Here is a 16,067-nt window from a genome sequence, read left to right as displayed (position 1 = left end):
TGTAGTCAACTAATTTTAGACACCCCCCTGCGTTACAAGCGCTGACGATCACGCTAAACATATTTTATGCGGGATAGCAATATGTCAGCGCCCAGATCGTAACCCGCTAGTGCTAGTCCACAGGAAAAGATGCTTGGAGATCTAATAAAAGGAAGAGAAAAGTCGGCAATTTCTTTAATCGAAGGTTTGTGTTTATTTTTTAAAGTGCATGTCCTGTTGAAAATTTATTTCCAATTTAACAAAATCAAAAAACACCTCACACAGAGTCGCATCACAGCCCGTGAAGTCCCACCACGTAACGTGTAAAAACCATGTAACGTTAGTGCATTTTAATATGAAATTTAGGCAAAGCCTCAAGAGAGCACAGCTACAAGTAACATGTAAAAGAATAAAACATCATAACTTTATATGACTTGCCAGCTATATGGGTCTCTGACTGACCAGCTATCTGGCTATAGTGGGTCTCTGAATTACCAGTAGCCCGAGATACTCTGGCCCTGACACCAGACTTAGACATTATGACAGATAGATGTCTGGTTTAGGGCCAGAGCGCAGTAGTACTCGAAAACCTGGAATAAGCCGACACCGTTTGGTATCGGGCCAGGTACTCTCCGATTCAGACTACTTACAAAATATTACCACCGAGAATCGCCAATTACCTTGGTCTTTTCAACAAATGAATAATTTATCTACTCATAGCCATCCATTTCATCACCATGCACGATCTATTGTGCCAACACAGAAGTTTCTTTTCCACAACTTTAAATATCCCTCGTCATCGTCGCCATTTTCTCATAGTATGCAAATCATCTTTAATCTCGACGGATTGCTATATTTGGGTAGATATGATATTCATTTGTTGAATAGACTAAGGTTAGTGGTGCTTCTCGGTGGTCAGTCTGAATCGGAGAGTACCTGGCCCGATACCAAACGGTGTCGGCTTATTCCAGGTTTTTGAGTACTACTGCGCTCTGGCCCTAAACCAGACATCTATCTGTCATAATGTCTAAGTCTGGTGTCAGGGCCAGAGTATCTCGGGCTAAATTACCAGCTATAGTGGGTCTGACTTACCAGCTTTAGTGGGTCTCTGACTTACCAGCTATAGTGGGTCTCTGACATACCAGCTATAGTGGGTCTCTGACTTACCAGCTATAGTGGGTCTCTGACTTACCAGCTATAGTGGGTCTCTGAGTTACAGCCTATAGTGGGTCTCTGACTTACCAGCTATAGTGGGTCTCTGAATTACCAGCTATAGTGGGTCTCTGAATTACCAGCTATAGTGGGTCTCTGACTTACCAGCTATAGTGGGTCTGACTTACCAGCTATAGTGGGTCTCTGAGTTACCGCCTATTGTTGGTCTCTGACTTACCAGCTATAGTGGGTCTGACTTACCAGCTATAGTGGGTCTCTGACTTACCAGCTATAGTTGGTCTGACTTACCAGCTATAGTGGGTCTCTGACTTACCAGCTATAGTGGGTCTGACTTACCAGCTATAGTGGGTCTCTGAATTACCAGCTATAGTGGGTCTCTGACTGACCAGCTATAGTGGGTCTCTGAGTTACCGCCTATAGTGGGTCTCTGACTTACCAGCTATTGTGGGTCTGACTTACCAGCTGTAGTGGGTCTCTGACCTACCAGCTATAGTGGGTCTGACTTACCAGCTATAGTGGGTCTCTGACTTACCAGCTATAGTGGGTCTCTGACTTACCAGCTATAGTGGGTCTGACTTACCAGCTATAGTGGGTCTCTGACTTACCAGCTATAGTGGGTCTCTGACTGACCAGCTATAGTGGGTCTCTGAGTTACCGCCTATAGTGGGTCTCTGACTTACCAGCTATTGTGGGTCTGACTTACCAGCTGTAGTGGGTCTCTGACCTACCAGCTATAGTGGGTCTCTGACTGACCAGCTATAGTGTGTCTCTGAGTTACTGCCTATAGTGGGTCTCTGACTTACCAGCTACAGTGGGTCTCTGACTGACCAACTATAGTGGGTCTCTGACTTGCCAGCTATAGTGGGTCTCTGACGTACCAGCTATAGTGGGTCTCACTCTGACTTACCAGCTATAGTGGACCTCTGACTTGCCAGCTATAGTGGGTCTCTGACGTACCAGCTATAGTGGGTCTCACTCTGACTTACCAGCTATAGTGGACCTCTGACTTACCAGCAATACTGTGTCTCTGACTAACCAGAGTGCTAAATAACTATGGCTATTGAATCGTAACACAATAAATCACTAACCAACATACGTATACATGTACCGGATGGTATATTGACAATAAGAGAGAAACAAACATTGAATACAATTAAAGTTTACTGGGTTTTTTTTTCTTGTGTATTATAGACTCGGTTGAAGAGCCAGGAAGAGGATTGCTATCATGTTTCCTTCTCAGCCTCTCTCAAAGGTAATTTTTATAAGCCAATCTGATCATGGCCAGTGTAAGGAGATATGCCAGAATTTGTCCCATATCAAAAATAGCGCATAACAGCTAGGATGTATAGGAGCAGCAGGCCAAATCCAGCTTCTCCAGGCGTTATAAGAAGACTCCCTGCTAATTACAAAGTGTGATTAGGCTAAGTTTAACAGTTTAACAAAAAATTGAAATCAAGATGAAATAATTTCTTGTAATACCAACTTTACAATTTTTATGCTATTCTTCACACAAGATATAATATATTCTCGAAACATCTTGATTGCATTGTCAGAGCTGGACAATCCTTATGGTGACCAGTTAAAACCTGTTACCATCCAGTCAACTCAAGTAAAACTATCCCTTTCTACAAGGCAGACCCATGTAGGAATCTATTATTGTGAAAACATATCTATTGTTCCTTATTTTTTGGTTTAATATTTTACAGGATGGATGAGGTACATGTGTTGACATTTGATCCAAAGTCACACTTGATGTTAAAGGAGGTAGCACCAGATACACAGACAAAGTAAGCAATGTTATCCTCAATACAGGTGATAGAAAATAAAATGTTAACTCAACCTAAACATTGTTACAAGTTAATAATATATGCACGTTTATCTGTCTATTATTTGTCTTTGTAAATGTGTCTATATTGTAAATGTAACATCTGTTAACTGTTTTACTTTTTTAGTACTGTCTACATTAAAGGTATTTTATTTTTAAAGATGACTATTGATGATCTTGATTTGAGCTTTCTTTACTATAGATATAAATATATTTGTTTGGGGGCATATTCATGATTCATGTATAATGTTATTTACTATACACACTTTTACTTTGGTATATTTGTAGAATAATTCATCATAATTTTCAAAATGATTTCCTGAAATGGAATGGATCCGCCACATCTGGTCTGGAATCAGACCTTCTGAAAGAGATCTCGGCGAAAGGAAATCTGAATAAAGAAAGAAAAGTGGCGGTAGTGATTGACTCATTGAGTTGTCTCCTCCTGTTCCGACCTGTACCGTACACATGTCAGACTCTACACAGACTCTGCAATAGCACCATCACTGGTATGTCTCATTCTGTATGGTCTATGCCTACTATTCTTAAGTCATTTATTCAATGGGTTTGATTTCTTAGTCATATTTACACCAGATTCAGCAGATAAAGTTCTTTTCATATTGTATACTGTCGCAGATTATCTTTCTGTGTCAAAAATTGTGTGATTTTTTTCTCCACAATTAAAACAGTGCCTGAGTAACCATTTTATTCTGTTTTTTCCAGGAGCTAATGTTGAACAAGTTGTTGCCTTGTTGCATCGGGATCTTCATGACGGAAATAGCCTGACTTTGGTAGAACACACGGCATCGACGGTCATTCAAACATCACCATCACAGTCGGAAGGACATGAATTCTGCTGCAATACTCTACACAAAAAGATTTCTGGAAAAATAACCAGAATAGCGAGTAACCTAAAATCATATATACATATTACATCAGGGAGAGGGCTTATATAGGCATAGCCTGCTGTCCAATCCCTATTAAATCAAATGAAAAATATTTTGAAATGAAATACATGTATTACATGTAATATACACTGAAACAGAAACTTAGATTGAAGATGATCATTTACAACTTCTAATTTGGTGTTGGTTTAAAGCAAAACTTACTGCATGTAACGATAGTTTGGTTGTCCTTATGGTTGTTAAATAAAAAAAATTTTTATTTCAGAAAGAACACTTCAACATCAGTGAGAATTTTGAGATTGACGATCTCACTGAATTAAAGGCGGTCGTAGATACAACCCCACAACAACCAACACCACAGGTAATACAAATGTACATTTAATTATTTCATAATCAAGGGAATTTCGGAAAGGATTTGTATAGACTTTGCCTGTTATCTAATCCAATTGTTAATACATTGTAATTTATTTTATTTATGATCTATATTATAATTTTGTTTATATCTATTGTATTACCATTAAAATATTTTGAAATGAAATAATCAAGGGAAGTTTTGTGAATGATGAACTTTGCAATATATACATCGTTTATTCGGGGAAATGTACAGGAAGGTTTGTATTGGGTCCATCTGTCCTTGTCCCAGGTCTATCTTCTGTACTTTGTGGAACTTATACCATACTTGGTATGTGGGTTTACCTTCGTGAGATGGTGTCGCAAACGAAAACCAGAAATAGAATTTCGCACTTGTTACACATGTTTATACATAGTTATTTAATAAAAGATTTGTTCTTTCTTCTATAATATAAAGTATTGGAACTTCATACTTGGTATGTGGGCCCACCTTGGTGAAATAGTATGTTCACTTATATTTCACTCATTCGACACTGACTCTTTCTGTTACAATGAAGTACTGAAGCATCATTCTTGACATTGTATATGGTTCCATAGGAATATAAAACCTCATGGTACACACAGTGGACTTATATTTATTATACAACTTACTATGAAGAAATTGCAACTTGGCATTTATCCTTCAAAATATTAATTTCTACGAACTTGTTTTGAAACGGAAATCATGAAATCAAAAGTTGTGAAGTCTAGTTGGTTTACTGTATATGTTTACCTCCCGATGATTGTGATTACAGATGGATCCTGCTGCAAATTTGACCTTCAACCTGTCCTTGACAGAGGAGGAGAAGAGGGCCAGGAGCCAGGTGAAGCTTCCGTATACGTACGACCAGCAGAAGTGAGTTTGGGCATTATATATACACTGTGTTGGTAAACCATTTATCAGTTGTTGATTTCACTTAAATTTGCATTCATTTATACATTATGTTGGTAAACCATTTATCAGTTGTTGATTTCACTTAAATTTGCATTCATTTATACATTATGTTGGTAAACCATTTATCAGTTGTTGATTTCACTTAAATTTGCATTCATTTATACATTATGTTGGTAAACCATTTATCAGTTGTTGATTTCACTTAAATTTGCATTCATTTATGTTGGTAAACCATTTATCAGTTGTTGATTTCACTTAAATTTGCATTCATTTATACATTATGTTGGTAAACCATTTATCAGTTGTTGATTTCACTTAAATTTGCATTCATTTATGTTGGTAAACCATTTATCAGTTGTGGATTTCACTTAAATTTGCATTCATTTATACATTATGTTGGTAAACCATTTATCAGTTGTTGATTTCACTTAAGTTTGCATTCATTCATATTAGATATCAGCAAAGTTTTGAAGTTCTAAGCATTATGACAAATCCTTCTCACTTATATTAAATATAGTTCCTTGGTTATAGCATGTCAGCTTTAAAGGGACAATTCGCTCAGGCTATTTTTTTTACATAATCAAGAAGCAAAATATGACATTAATGTATTTGTTCTGCATTTCTTATGAAACATATAACATAAGATATTGACAAATTCCACGTAATTGTTTAGAATTTTAAATGATACCGTTGTAATTACAAATTGTTGATCAATACAATTAAGCAGGTACAATATGTACGCTGTACCCATACCCGAGCTAAAGTCACAGACTTTAAACAAATGAACTACATAACCACTGAGGAGGTGATAAAATGATTTTCAGGCAAGGTAATTCACTTAATAAGGTAAACACATTACTGTCAGAGTGATTTGAGCAGTTCTAGACAAAAGTTGCATTACTCAACGAGCAAGGGACAGGGTTCGGTAAACAAGTTTTTGACCACAATGTGTAATGGCGAACAGCAAGCATACATTTCACACGCATTTCACCACCATAGGATTTTCTGGCATATCACAGTAAAATCGACTGATCTAATTTCCATTAGAACTGGGGTTTTTCCTATATATGTACAAATTTTAATGTTCTCTTAGACTGAATTGTCCCTTTAAAAGCAAGTACTACAAAATTGATAACAAGTGTTGTAACATCTACCAGTAGATTACTGAATGGTGCATGACACAGATTTAGCACGAATAAATACAAAATGTTTTTGGTTCACACACTTTCTTTCAGTAATTGGTCGCATTAATGAATATTAAGGACTCAAGAACTTCAGGTTAATCAGAGTGTATTAATAAATGGGAAGTTTGTGTGACGATCATACTTTTCTCTTTTCGGGAAAAAAATATGAATTTCGGCCAAAAGACATTTCAAATAACCTCCTATATGAAATTTAGAAATGTAACTGTCGAACATCAAACAGATAGCCATATGGTGTACCACTACTTATTGTATACCGAGAATTACTTGTAGTTATATGTCATTTTCGTTTCTAGGATAGAGGCCACCTTGTCCTCAGGCGAGGGGAAGATATTTTACCAGCCAGACGAGGCCGACGACTTTGACGAGGAAGATCCTGATGACGATTTAGATGTTTAACAACTGTTACTAAATTAAATGTTTCTTTATCAATGTCTCCCTTTGTCTTTTTACTGTAATCCAACTTTCTTTCGGGTGTCTAAAACTTTTGTGAATTTACTGTAACTTTGCAATATGTGTCACTATCCTGGTGGGGTCAGAATAATGAGAGTATGTAATTCTACTGTGCCAATTATCATAAGCTTCTGGGTTCGGAGTTCAACTCTCTAGTGAGTGAAGCAGATGGAAGGTACTGACCACTGGTTGACGGTTTTCCTCTGGTACTCTGGCTAATCTCCTCCTATAAACCTAGCATGTCCTTAAACGACCCTATCTGAATATTAAACCAATCAAACCCAAAAAGCTGGAATCATTTTCTAATCAATAAAGAAACGCATTAATGACCCTACAGTGTTTTGTATCTGATTAAACTTTAGTAGATCTCTCAAAATATGTTAAACAGTTTCTTTCTAACCTTGAAGGTTTTATAAGTAAGGCAGTAATTTAGTTTAGCATTGTTGATCAGAATGATGACCATTCGTTTACAATTTTGTCAGAAATTACATCTCTAAATTAATGTCCTTACTATTTCAAATTAGAATAGAATTCAGTTTTGACGTTTTATTTATTTCATTTTTTTATACTAAATGAATTTTCATTACTTGTCCCATTTAATATAAGTAGAGACAGATTTTTACACAAATCTTGTTTTTCAAATCTTGTTCTCTGAATAATGTTCTCTTGTACCAGTATACAACTTCGAAAGACCAACAGTAAAATAAAAATTTATTTCACAGTCATTGCAATTGTCTTGTACATTATAAACATATATTTAAACAAATCAACTTATTCCTGCAGATTTCGGAAGCATAATTTGATTTGAAAAAAACCCCAACTATGGTATGCAGGTTAGACAGAATCATCTGTCTTCTAAAATGAGCTCCTTTTGTTTTTGGTTAATTGATGAGCTCATTTTTTAAAACAACAAAAAGAAAAGGAGCTATTTTAAGAGAAAGATGATTATCAATAAACGACAATAAAAAGAAAAGAAGCTCATTTTAAGAAGCAGGTGATACGGTCTATATGCCGATATACCTGGTAATTTTTCAACATCATCATTAATTATTCATAAGTAGGGCTATTATATCACAACATTTGGTAAACAAACATAACAATATAATATCACAAAGATCAATTACTTTGGTACATTTCAGGGCAACAGTTGGCAATTTTGGAATGAACAATAATTCACTGACATAGAATTATCATCAAGATGATTTGGACTTGATTGGTTGGTTATGTCTCAGTTTGAAGTTGTACATTCCTGGTGCAAGGACTGTCAGTAGTTGGTGTAACAGAACCGCTGTCATTCCCCAAATCCTCAACTCGCCACTTAAAAACACAGGCAGAGTATAACCATTGGTGAACTGTGTTGATCGAACATTGACTGGGTCACACAGAGAGGTGATAGTCCTGGTGAAAACAGCATCCACCTGGCAAGTCAAAAATCATAGACATAAATATTGTTTCCTGTCTACAAAGGGAGGTAATACTGTAAATTAGGATACAGAATTATTTTATTGGATGTGGTCATATTTTGGTTTACATATGTACTTCGTGTTGGCACGAAAGCTCTAAAATTTAACAAACCAAATAGATAAGATATTAAGCTGTTTCTATACAGAGATCAAGGCATCTACATGGTATATTGATTACTTCTGTGAACATCTATATAAGTGCTCTTGTGGAAGTTACACTATCATGTTATGTAAACATATATTAAAGGTGTATTATGTCACCTGGAAAAAAAATACTATATAAATCTCTGCTGTTACCCATGTGATTTTTCTTTCTTATTCTTTATTTTTTTGTGGAAAGATGTATTGTAAGGTTTGCGATTATAAATGAATTCCATTTAAAGAGACAATTCACACAGGCTAATTCTTTTACATAACCAAGAAGCCAAATATAGCATAAATGTATTGTTCTACATTTCTTATGAAACATATAACGTAAAACATTGACAAATTCCTCGACATTGTTAAGTATTTTAATTAATATCGTTGAAATATCAAATCGTTGATCAATACGATTAAGCAGGTACAATATGGACGCTGTACCCATACCCGAGCCAAAGTAACGCACGTTAAACAAATGAACTACATAACCACTGAGAAGGTGATAAAATGATTTTTAGGCAAGACAATTCACCTAATAAGGTAAACACACTATTGTCAGAGCGATTTGAGCAGTTTTAGACAAAAGTTGCATTACTCTACGAGCAAGGGACAGGGTTCGGCATACAAGAAGTTTGACCACAGTGTGTAATGGCGGACAGCGAGCGAGTTTGAACATTTCACACATATGTCACCACCATGGGCTTTTCAGGCATATCACAGTAAAACCGACTGATCTAATTTCCATTAGAACTTGGGTTTTTTCGATATATGTACAAATTTTAATGTTCTCTTAGAATGAATTGTCCCTTTAAGGCCCAATATTTCAAAGGGTTATTATTGAATCCAACCTAGCTGCAATATTGTAGCTCAAAAGACTTTTGACAGATAATGATGTCGTCTTTAGAACTCGACTATTGGTGCCTACTACTGCTAATGTAGCACAGTAATAATTACTTCTGAGGCCTTATAATCCTAATTTACAGAAGTTCTATGAAGAAGGCATCACACTAGCTCACAAGTCAATAGAAAATTACACCATAATTATTTTCTTCACAAAGTTGAAGTTTGATGTTCTATGAAAGGTTAACTTATAGGACTGGACCAGATTAAATAACCTTTTTATTGGCAGTTGTCAAACCTATACAATGGTTGAGTCCATGGGGAGATAACCTACTGCTAATCTTACAAAATATAATTTGTATTATTTGTCCACGGGAGATTGCCCACTGCTAATCTTACAATATACAGTGTATTTGTCCAGGGGGAGACAATCCACTTCTAATCTTACAACATACAGTGTATTTGTCTAGGGGAGATAATCTACTTTTAATCTTACAATAGACAGTGTAATTGAGGGAGAGATAATTATAATATACTATTAATCTTACAAGATAGTATAGTTGTCCAGGGGAGATAATCTACTTCTTATCTTACAACAGATAGTATTTGTCCAGGGGGAGATAATTATAATAAACTTCTAATCTTACACTATAAAGTGTTTTTATCTATGCAGGGGGAGATATTCCACTTCTAATCTTACAACAGACAGTGTATTTGTCCAGGGGGAGATAATCTACTTCTAATCTTACAACAGATAATACACCCTATTTTTCCAGGTGATCTTACCTACATCTAATATTATAATAGATACAGTGTGTTTACAACAGAAAACTTCACATCTACATTATAGATGTATGTGTGCTTTACATACTCAAAATACATAACATTTATCATTAAAAAATCTCTCATTACAGATGGTTACAATGAAATATAATAATTTTTAGTTTAATTTTAGTAACTAACCTACCTCTGATTCATCCAACACCAGCTTAGATATATTATCCATGTCTCCACAGAATCCCAAATACGGTGTAACTTCAATTTTACCATCCTTCTGAAACATACCTATGTCTTTAAACATCTGTTTTAATTTCATGTAGCATGTTTATCTTTCAATAACAACATCTCCCACATGATTTTGTGAGGTCATATAAATAAATTATGATAGAATTTAACAGGAGATCTGTGTCCTAGCTGACCATGTTTAGTGACATTGTATTGATAAATCATGTCTGACCAGATCTTAACATTGTAATGATAGACCATGTCTGATCAGATCTTAACATTGTAATGATAGATCATGTCTGACCAGATCTTAACATTGTATTGATAAATCATGTCTGACCAGATCTTAACATTGTAATGATAGATCATGTCTGACCAGATCTTAACATTGTATTGATAAATCATGTCTGACCAGATCTTAACATTGTATTGATAAATCATGTCTGATCAGATCTTAACATTGTAATGATAGATCATGTCTGACCAGATCTTAACATTGTATTGATAAATCATGTCTGACCAGATCTTAACATTGTAATGATAGATCATGTCTGACCAGATCTTAACATTGTATTGATAAATCATGTCTGACCAGATCTTAACATTGTAATGATAGATCATGTCTGACCAGATCTTAACATTGTATTGATAAATCATGTCTGACCAGATCTTAACATTGTAATGATAGATCATGTCTGACCAGATCTTAACATTGTATTGATAAATCATGTCTGACCAGATCTTAACATTGTATTGGTAAATCATGTCTGACCAGATCTTAACATTGTAATGACAGATCATGTCTGACCAGATCTTAACATTGTAATGACAGATCATGTCTGATCAGATCTTAAGAGAAGAAGAAAACCTTGACCTTAATGCAAGTTTATATCAAATTATTGGTTAGTGGTCGAAATAAAACTCACAAGTAACATTTACTTTGTCAACAAAATTCCAGTAATCATAAAAAGACAGAATTGTTAAAATACATAAAACCTATCTTCACCTTTTTATTAGAGTAAAGACAAAAATTACATACCAACTTTTGTATCACTTTTGATAAGATAGAAATATAGGAAATAATTAATAAATGGGATCTTACCTTACTGGGGATCTTGGGCATTTTCCCCCAAATGTTGACAGATTCTGACTGAAGTCCTATCTCCTCAAACGTCTCCCTCAAGGCAGTCTGGCAAAGGTCAAGGTCACCATTGTCCTTCATACCACCTGGAAAACTGATTGAGCCAGGAGAATACAAACATTAAGTGTATGCTAAAGAATAGTACCAAAACTTGGATTTCAAGATCCCAAAATAATGTGGGTACAATACAAAACCGTTTATTAGTCCCAGCCCCAGTGATTTTCACGTCACAAGAACCGCATCAAAAAATTATGTCGTAATCACTGGCAGGCGTAACTAATAAACGGTAATTCGTACTTCATCCACGTTTTTTGAGATCTTGAAACTGATGTATTGAAATGTATTGTTTTTACTATTACAAATTTGTATTGCCACTTTCCAGGTATCTTACCAACAAGGTGTGTGAGCTCCGACACTCTTGTAAAAGGTTTTAGGAAGCTTAGTGTAAAACCAGCCAGTAAACTCCACAAGGAATATAGAAGTCCAGTCTTATAAGTTCACAGATTGTCAAAATGAAAAGATAACCATAGCTGGGTATTTTGTTAATCTAAATACAGTCCATAATTCTGACACATTGGGCATGTCATCATCAGAACAAAAGTTTTAAAATCTTTCAATTGAAAACTGTTAAAATTTTATTTGTTTGATAATGAGTCATATCTGAGAGGTGAAAATTCAAAACTAGCAAAATGTCATCATGCTGAAGGTGAAGTTAGAACAAAATTTTAAAATTCATTAGCCACTAATTAACAATTAACTCCAGCTTAATATTCTTTTAATATAGCAGTTGATGTTTCTATATGTGTAGATAAAAGGCAAGTCTTTGAGTTAAGTAAAGACCTACGTATACTCGCCCTTGTGAACTGGAACTTTCCAGGATCTGATCGATCGGTTGTATCTAAGACCTACCGTACTTCACCTTTGTGAACCAGAACTTTCCTGGACATGATATTGGGCTGATATATCTAAGACCTACTGTACTTCACCCTTGTGAACCAGAACTTTCCTGGACATGATATTGGGCTGATATATCTAAGACCTACCATACTTCGCCCTTGTGAACCGGAACTTTCCAGGATCTGACCATGAACAGCAGAGATGGTTCGTAGTTAACATAACACAGTGGCATCAGGACAGCAGCATCTTTAGGATTCTCTTGATAAGGCACAACTGTTTTAACCCGTTGTACAGATGAAAGTTGTTTTTCCACTCTGGATTTATTTTCATTTGAGAAAATGTTTTCAGGATTTACATTGGAGAGGTTACGATATTGAGTTACAAGTTTTATATTGATGTAACCGGCTGTGTTCACCTTGAATAATGAGGTATTTCTTAACATAGGTATTCTGCTGATATTTTTCAGTATCACAAAAGAAGACATCGTTCTCCCTATAATATTTTTTTATAACACTTGATCTCGTTGTTAAGGTAGGTGTGACAAATTATTTTCCATTTTCCAGCTGAGTCTGTTGATTGCTAAGTTTTCCACAAAATAATTATTTATCCATATAGATCCAGCTGACTGAACTAAAGAGAACTAACATAAGTCATAAGTTCTTTTCATGTCGCTGATAATCCACCTGATCTATATGTAGTATTCTGTATGTCCTAATATTGTAGTTTGATATGCCTTCCATATACAATATCAATTGGGCTCGAAAGGTGAATTACATTCCCTCTCAAAATTTTTTTTTCTACATGTATCTGTAAAAACAAAGAAAAAACATTTAACTCAAATAATATACATTTTTTGTATGTGAAATAAACCTGTACATCTACATAATGTATGTGTATACTACATGATATACATCCATGACAAATACATTCAAGTGCCTGGATTAACTACATTCCTTCCCCACAAGTTTTGAGCATTCTGTAACGACAGCCATGCAATAAAAAGATGCCCAGAGGGCCTGTATCGCTCACCTGGTTATCATAATGCCAACTAATGTTCTGAATATAGGATCATTGTTTCAATTCTGAAGGAATTAAAAGATTTTCCTCAAATTTCCCTATTGGGACAAACTCTATTGCTTCCTAAAGGATCAATGCAATGTTTTTCCTGACTATATATATATTTGGGGCCGAAATATGGCCCCATTCCCAAATGTATTTCTTGTTATTTTTTCCTAAATCTATGTCTAAATTTCCAAAATCAGTGAATTGATGCTTATTTTGTGTGACGAAACAAAAAAATTCTGGAAATCCCAAGTCTGAACGTCGTATTTTAGTATACATTCTTACACTTGATTCTTAGAGAAGGATAATTGTTTATTTCTACCTTTTCCAAAATTTCCATAAACACTGTTAAAATTTTTCATTTCATACTTTTATCGCACAAAATTTCCCAATTTTCACCAGGTGGCAATTTCCCAAAATGCCCAGGAAAAACACTGCAATGTTTCTGGCCAAATTACAATTCATGCAGAACTCTATGACTACTAAAAATTTAAAGGATTAACCGGTACCTCTATTTCCTCTATTGGGCCCCGCCCCTCCTGCCCCTGAGGGGTCAGAGTCAAAATTTTTACAAACTCTGTTCCCCTTCTCCCAAGGATGTTTCTGGCAAAATTTGCTTACATTCCATGCAGAACTCTATGACTAGTAGCAATTTAAAGGAAATGTTGACGAACAGACGACGGCCGGCTAACGCCGCGCCATATGACATAAGCTCACCGGCCCTTTGGGCCAGGTGAGCTAAAAACCCTATGGAAACAAAGAAATCTTGGAGCCACATCCATGCCTCTCCACAAGTCTCCAGACTTATAATGAGGCCAACTACCTGCGAATGTATTATTTCATTTGGACTCATGGACATTTATAAAGATGCTATACTCGACAAATGGTAATTTTTATCTATTAACAGCAGCAGATGAATGAGTGTTCTTCTTCAGTAACAAAAGTTACTTACTTCACATTATCATCCCACCCCCACAAAAAAAAAAAAACCCAGGAAATTAAGCCCTACTGTTTATGGAATAAAGAACTGATTGTGTAGACAACAAAAACAATTAATTTAGTGTTTATCAGATCTTACGTGTTCGTATTCTGTCTTTGCATATTACAGAGTTAGCTCCCTTGCGGGTGGGTATAAGTGCAGATAACTTTGTAATATGCAAATTCAGAATATATATACACTCAATTGTATAGAAGTTAATGTACTTTACATTAATATGAATATATTGTCCAAATGATAAGTAATATCACTGGAGCTTGAGGTTCTGTCAATAACATATTTATAACATAAATATATATATATATATCTATATATTTATGCTATACATTAAAGTCACACTAAATGTATACGTATAACTAGCAGAAACATGTTTCTATAACTAGCTAGCAGCAAAAATTCAAGTCAGATTTGACCCCGATATTGTAAAGTATCTATGTAGTTAACATTAAGCTATATAAAAAGAATATTGATAACTTTAGAATAGCAGTTGTTGAAATTTGATGCTTGTAAACTTGCTTTCAATTTAAACTGGTCATCTGTCAGTTTAAGACATTTCGAAGTTATGATCGTTGCCAAACAGAAGTCAGAAAGTTCATGACCTATTCTTGAAGAGTCCGGAAAGATGTTCATTGTTATGGTAGTCACATAGTATTCTCAGCAATGATGTTACAATGTCAGCTAACGTTGGCTTGTTTGAAAAGTTGGACTAGCTATGTTTCAATGTTTGATTTACAATTTACAACAGGATTTAAAAAAAAATCTTCTGAACAACTCTATTAAAATAAACAAAACGTTTAATTTTCATGATGTAGGTCATATTATGTTTCCCCGACGTCGTCATAATTACGATGCGCAAGTTGACTATTACAGCGCGGCGCCAGATGACAAAACTTCAACTTGTTTGGTGTTGTAACCTAACCTTTGGCCATCGTTATAAATTTTATTATGACTTTTATCTTTTGTTTCTGAAAAATAGCCATGTGGCCCTTTCATGAATATCATGAAGTCAGTTGATTATCTTTTACATTGAATATGAAAGCATAAAAAACATCATTCTTCAAAAATGAATTGTCTTAATTATAAGAACTATGGCAGCTAACTGTGAACAGAACAATTCGTCAAGCTTTCCAATCATTGCTTTCTAATAAATAATATGCTGTGTGGTAGCCTTCTTAGCTTATTGGGGAGTTAATACTTGTTGGGACTTTAACAGTTATTGACCCTGACAGAACGTACTCCAACAATGTTAGAGGTTAACACGACGAGATACTTTTTAACATTGCGTCGTGTGACGTATCCACCCAATGTAATCAGGTGGAATAAGACCTCATACACGTGTAGGAGAAGACCACAGGGCCTCGTTACTATCTATGATATATATAAGATAGGTCACGTCTATGTAATGTGTGTAAATAGACGTGACCTATCTTATATATATCATCAAATCAATAGTAATGAGGCCCTGTGAGTAGACAGAACGATGCTCTGTCGACGGTGGAGCATTTTCAGACGTGCCTCCTAGACCCGTATCAAAAATGTAGATCCGTCTAGATTTTTTCTAGAAATAATTACTTTTACAAACGGTTCAACCAGTCCAACAGCCAAGATCTTCTTACAACTTAGAGCCAGTTCAGAATCAGTGGCCAATGTAAACCACCCAACTTTTGCTCACACATACGAACACTCCCGAGATGTTCCG

The 16,067-nt window shown here is 35.3% G+C and overlaps 2 protein-coding genes across 3 annotated transcripts; one reads left to right on the top strand and one right to left on the bottom strand.

The window, feature by feature from the left end:
* The first annotated feature begins 27 nt into the window (after window positions 1–27).
* LOC138317394 (elongator complex protein 5-like) lies at window positions 28–6,801 on the top strand. The gene is made up of 8 exons (XM_069259027.1): window positions 28–184; window positions 2,344–2,404; window positions 2,859–2,939; window positions 3,266–3,486; window positions 3,701–3,879; window positions 4,148–4,243; window positions 5,028–5,128; window positions 6,666–6,801. The coding sequence occupies exons 1-8, from the start codon at window positions 130–132 to the stop codon at window positions 6,766–6,768; spliced, it is 897 nt and encodes a 298-aa protein (XP_069115128.1). The 5' UTR covers window positions 28–129; the 3' UTR covers window positions 6,769–6,801.
* Window positions 6,802–7,520: 719 nt separating this feature from the next.
* On the bottom strand, window positions 7,521–16,067 carry LOC138317401 (mitochondrial coenzyme A diphosphatase NUDT8-like). 2 transcript variants are annotated; one of them, XM_069259040.1, is made up of 5 exons: window positions 15,941–16,067; window positions 12,456–13,116; window positions 11,374–11,506; window positions 10,234–10,320; window positions 7,521–8,240 (listed from the first exon to the last, which is right to left on the bottom strand). In XM_069259040.1, the coding sequence occupies exons 2-5, from the start codon at window positions 12,791–12,793 to the stop codon at window positions 8,016–8,018; spliced, it is 783 nt and encodes a 260-aa protein (XP_069115141.1). In that variant the 5' UTR covers window positions 12,794–13,116; window positions 15,941–16,067; the 3' UTR covers window positions 7,521–8,015. The 2 variants fall into 2 exon arrangements, with proteins under 2 accessions (XP_069115141.1, XP_069115149.1); XM_069259048.1 differs by having other exon boundaries at window positions 10,234–10,317.

Source organism: Argopecten irradians, chromosome 1 (assembly GCF_041381155.1).
Source record: "Argopecten irradians isolate NY chromosome 1, Ai_NY, whole genome shotgun sequence".
NCBI classification, from domain to species: domain Eukaryota; kingdom Metazoa; phylum Mollusca; class Bivalvia; order Pectinida; family Pectinidae; genus Argopecten; species Argopecten irradians.
Note: the sequence above shows the minus strand (reverse complement) of the source record. Positions and strands in the feature narration are given on the sequence as shown.

Excerpts from the sequence above, each read along its gene's own strand:
- LOC138317394 (XM_069259027.1), top strand. The coding sequence starts at position 130 with ATGCTTGGAGATCTAATAAAAGGAAGAGAAAAGTCGGCAATTTCTTTA. Across the intron at positions 4,244-5,027 it reads CACAACAACCAACACCACAG|ATGGATCCTGCTGCAAATTT; the intron begins GTAATACAAATG and ends TTGTGATTACAG. Across the intron at positions 5,129-6,665 it reads TATACGTACGACCAGCAGAA|GATAGAGGCCACCTTGTCCT; the intron begins GTGAGTTTGGGC and ends TTTCGTTTCTAG.
- LOC138317401 (XM_069259040.1), bottom strand. The coding sequence starts at position 12,793 with ATGTCTTCTTTTGTGATACTGAAAAATATCAGCAGAATACCTATGTTA. Across the intron at positions 11,507-12,455 it reads GTTCACAAGGGCGAAGTATG|TTTTCCAGGTGGTATGAAGG; the intron begins GTAGGTCTTAGA and ends TGGCTCAATCAG. Across the intron at positions 8,241-10,233 it reads TGGTGTTGGATGAATCAGAG|GTGGATGCTGTTTTCACCAG; the intron begins GTAGGTTAGTTA and ends TTGACTTGCCAG.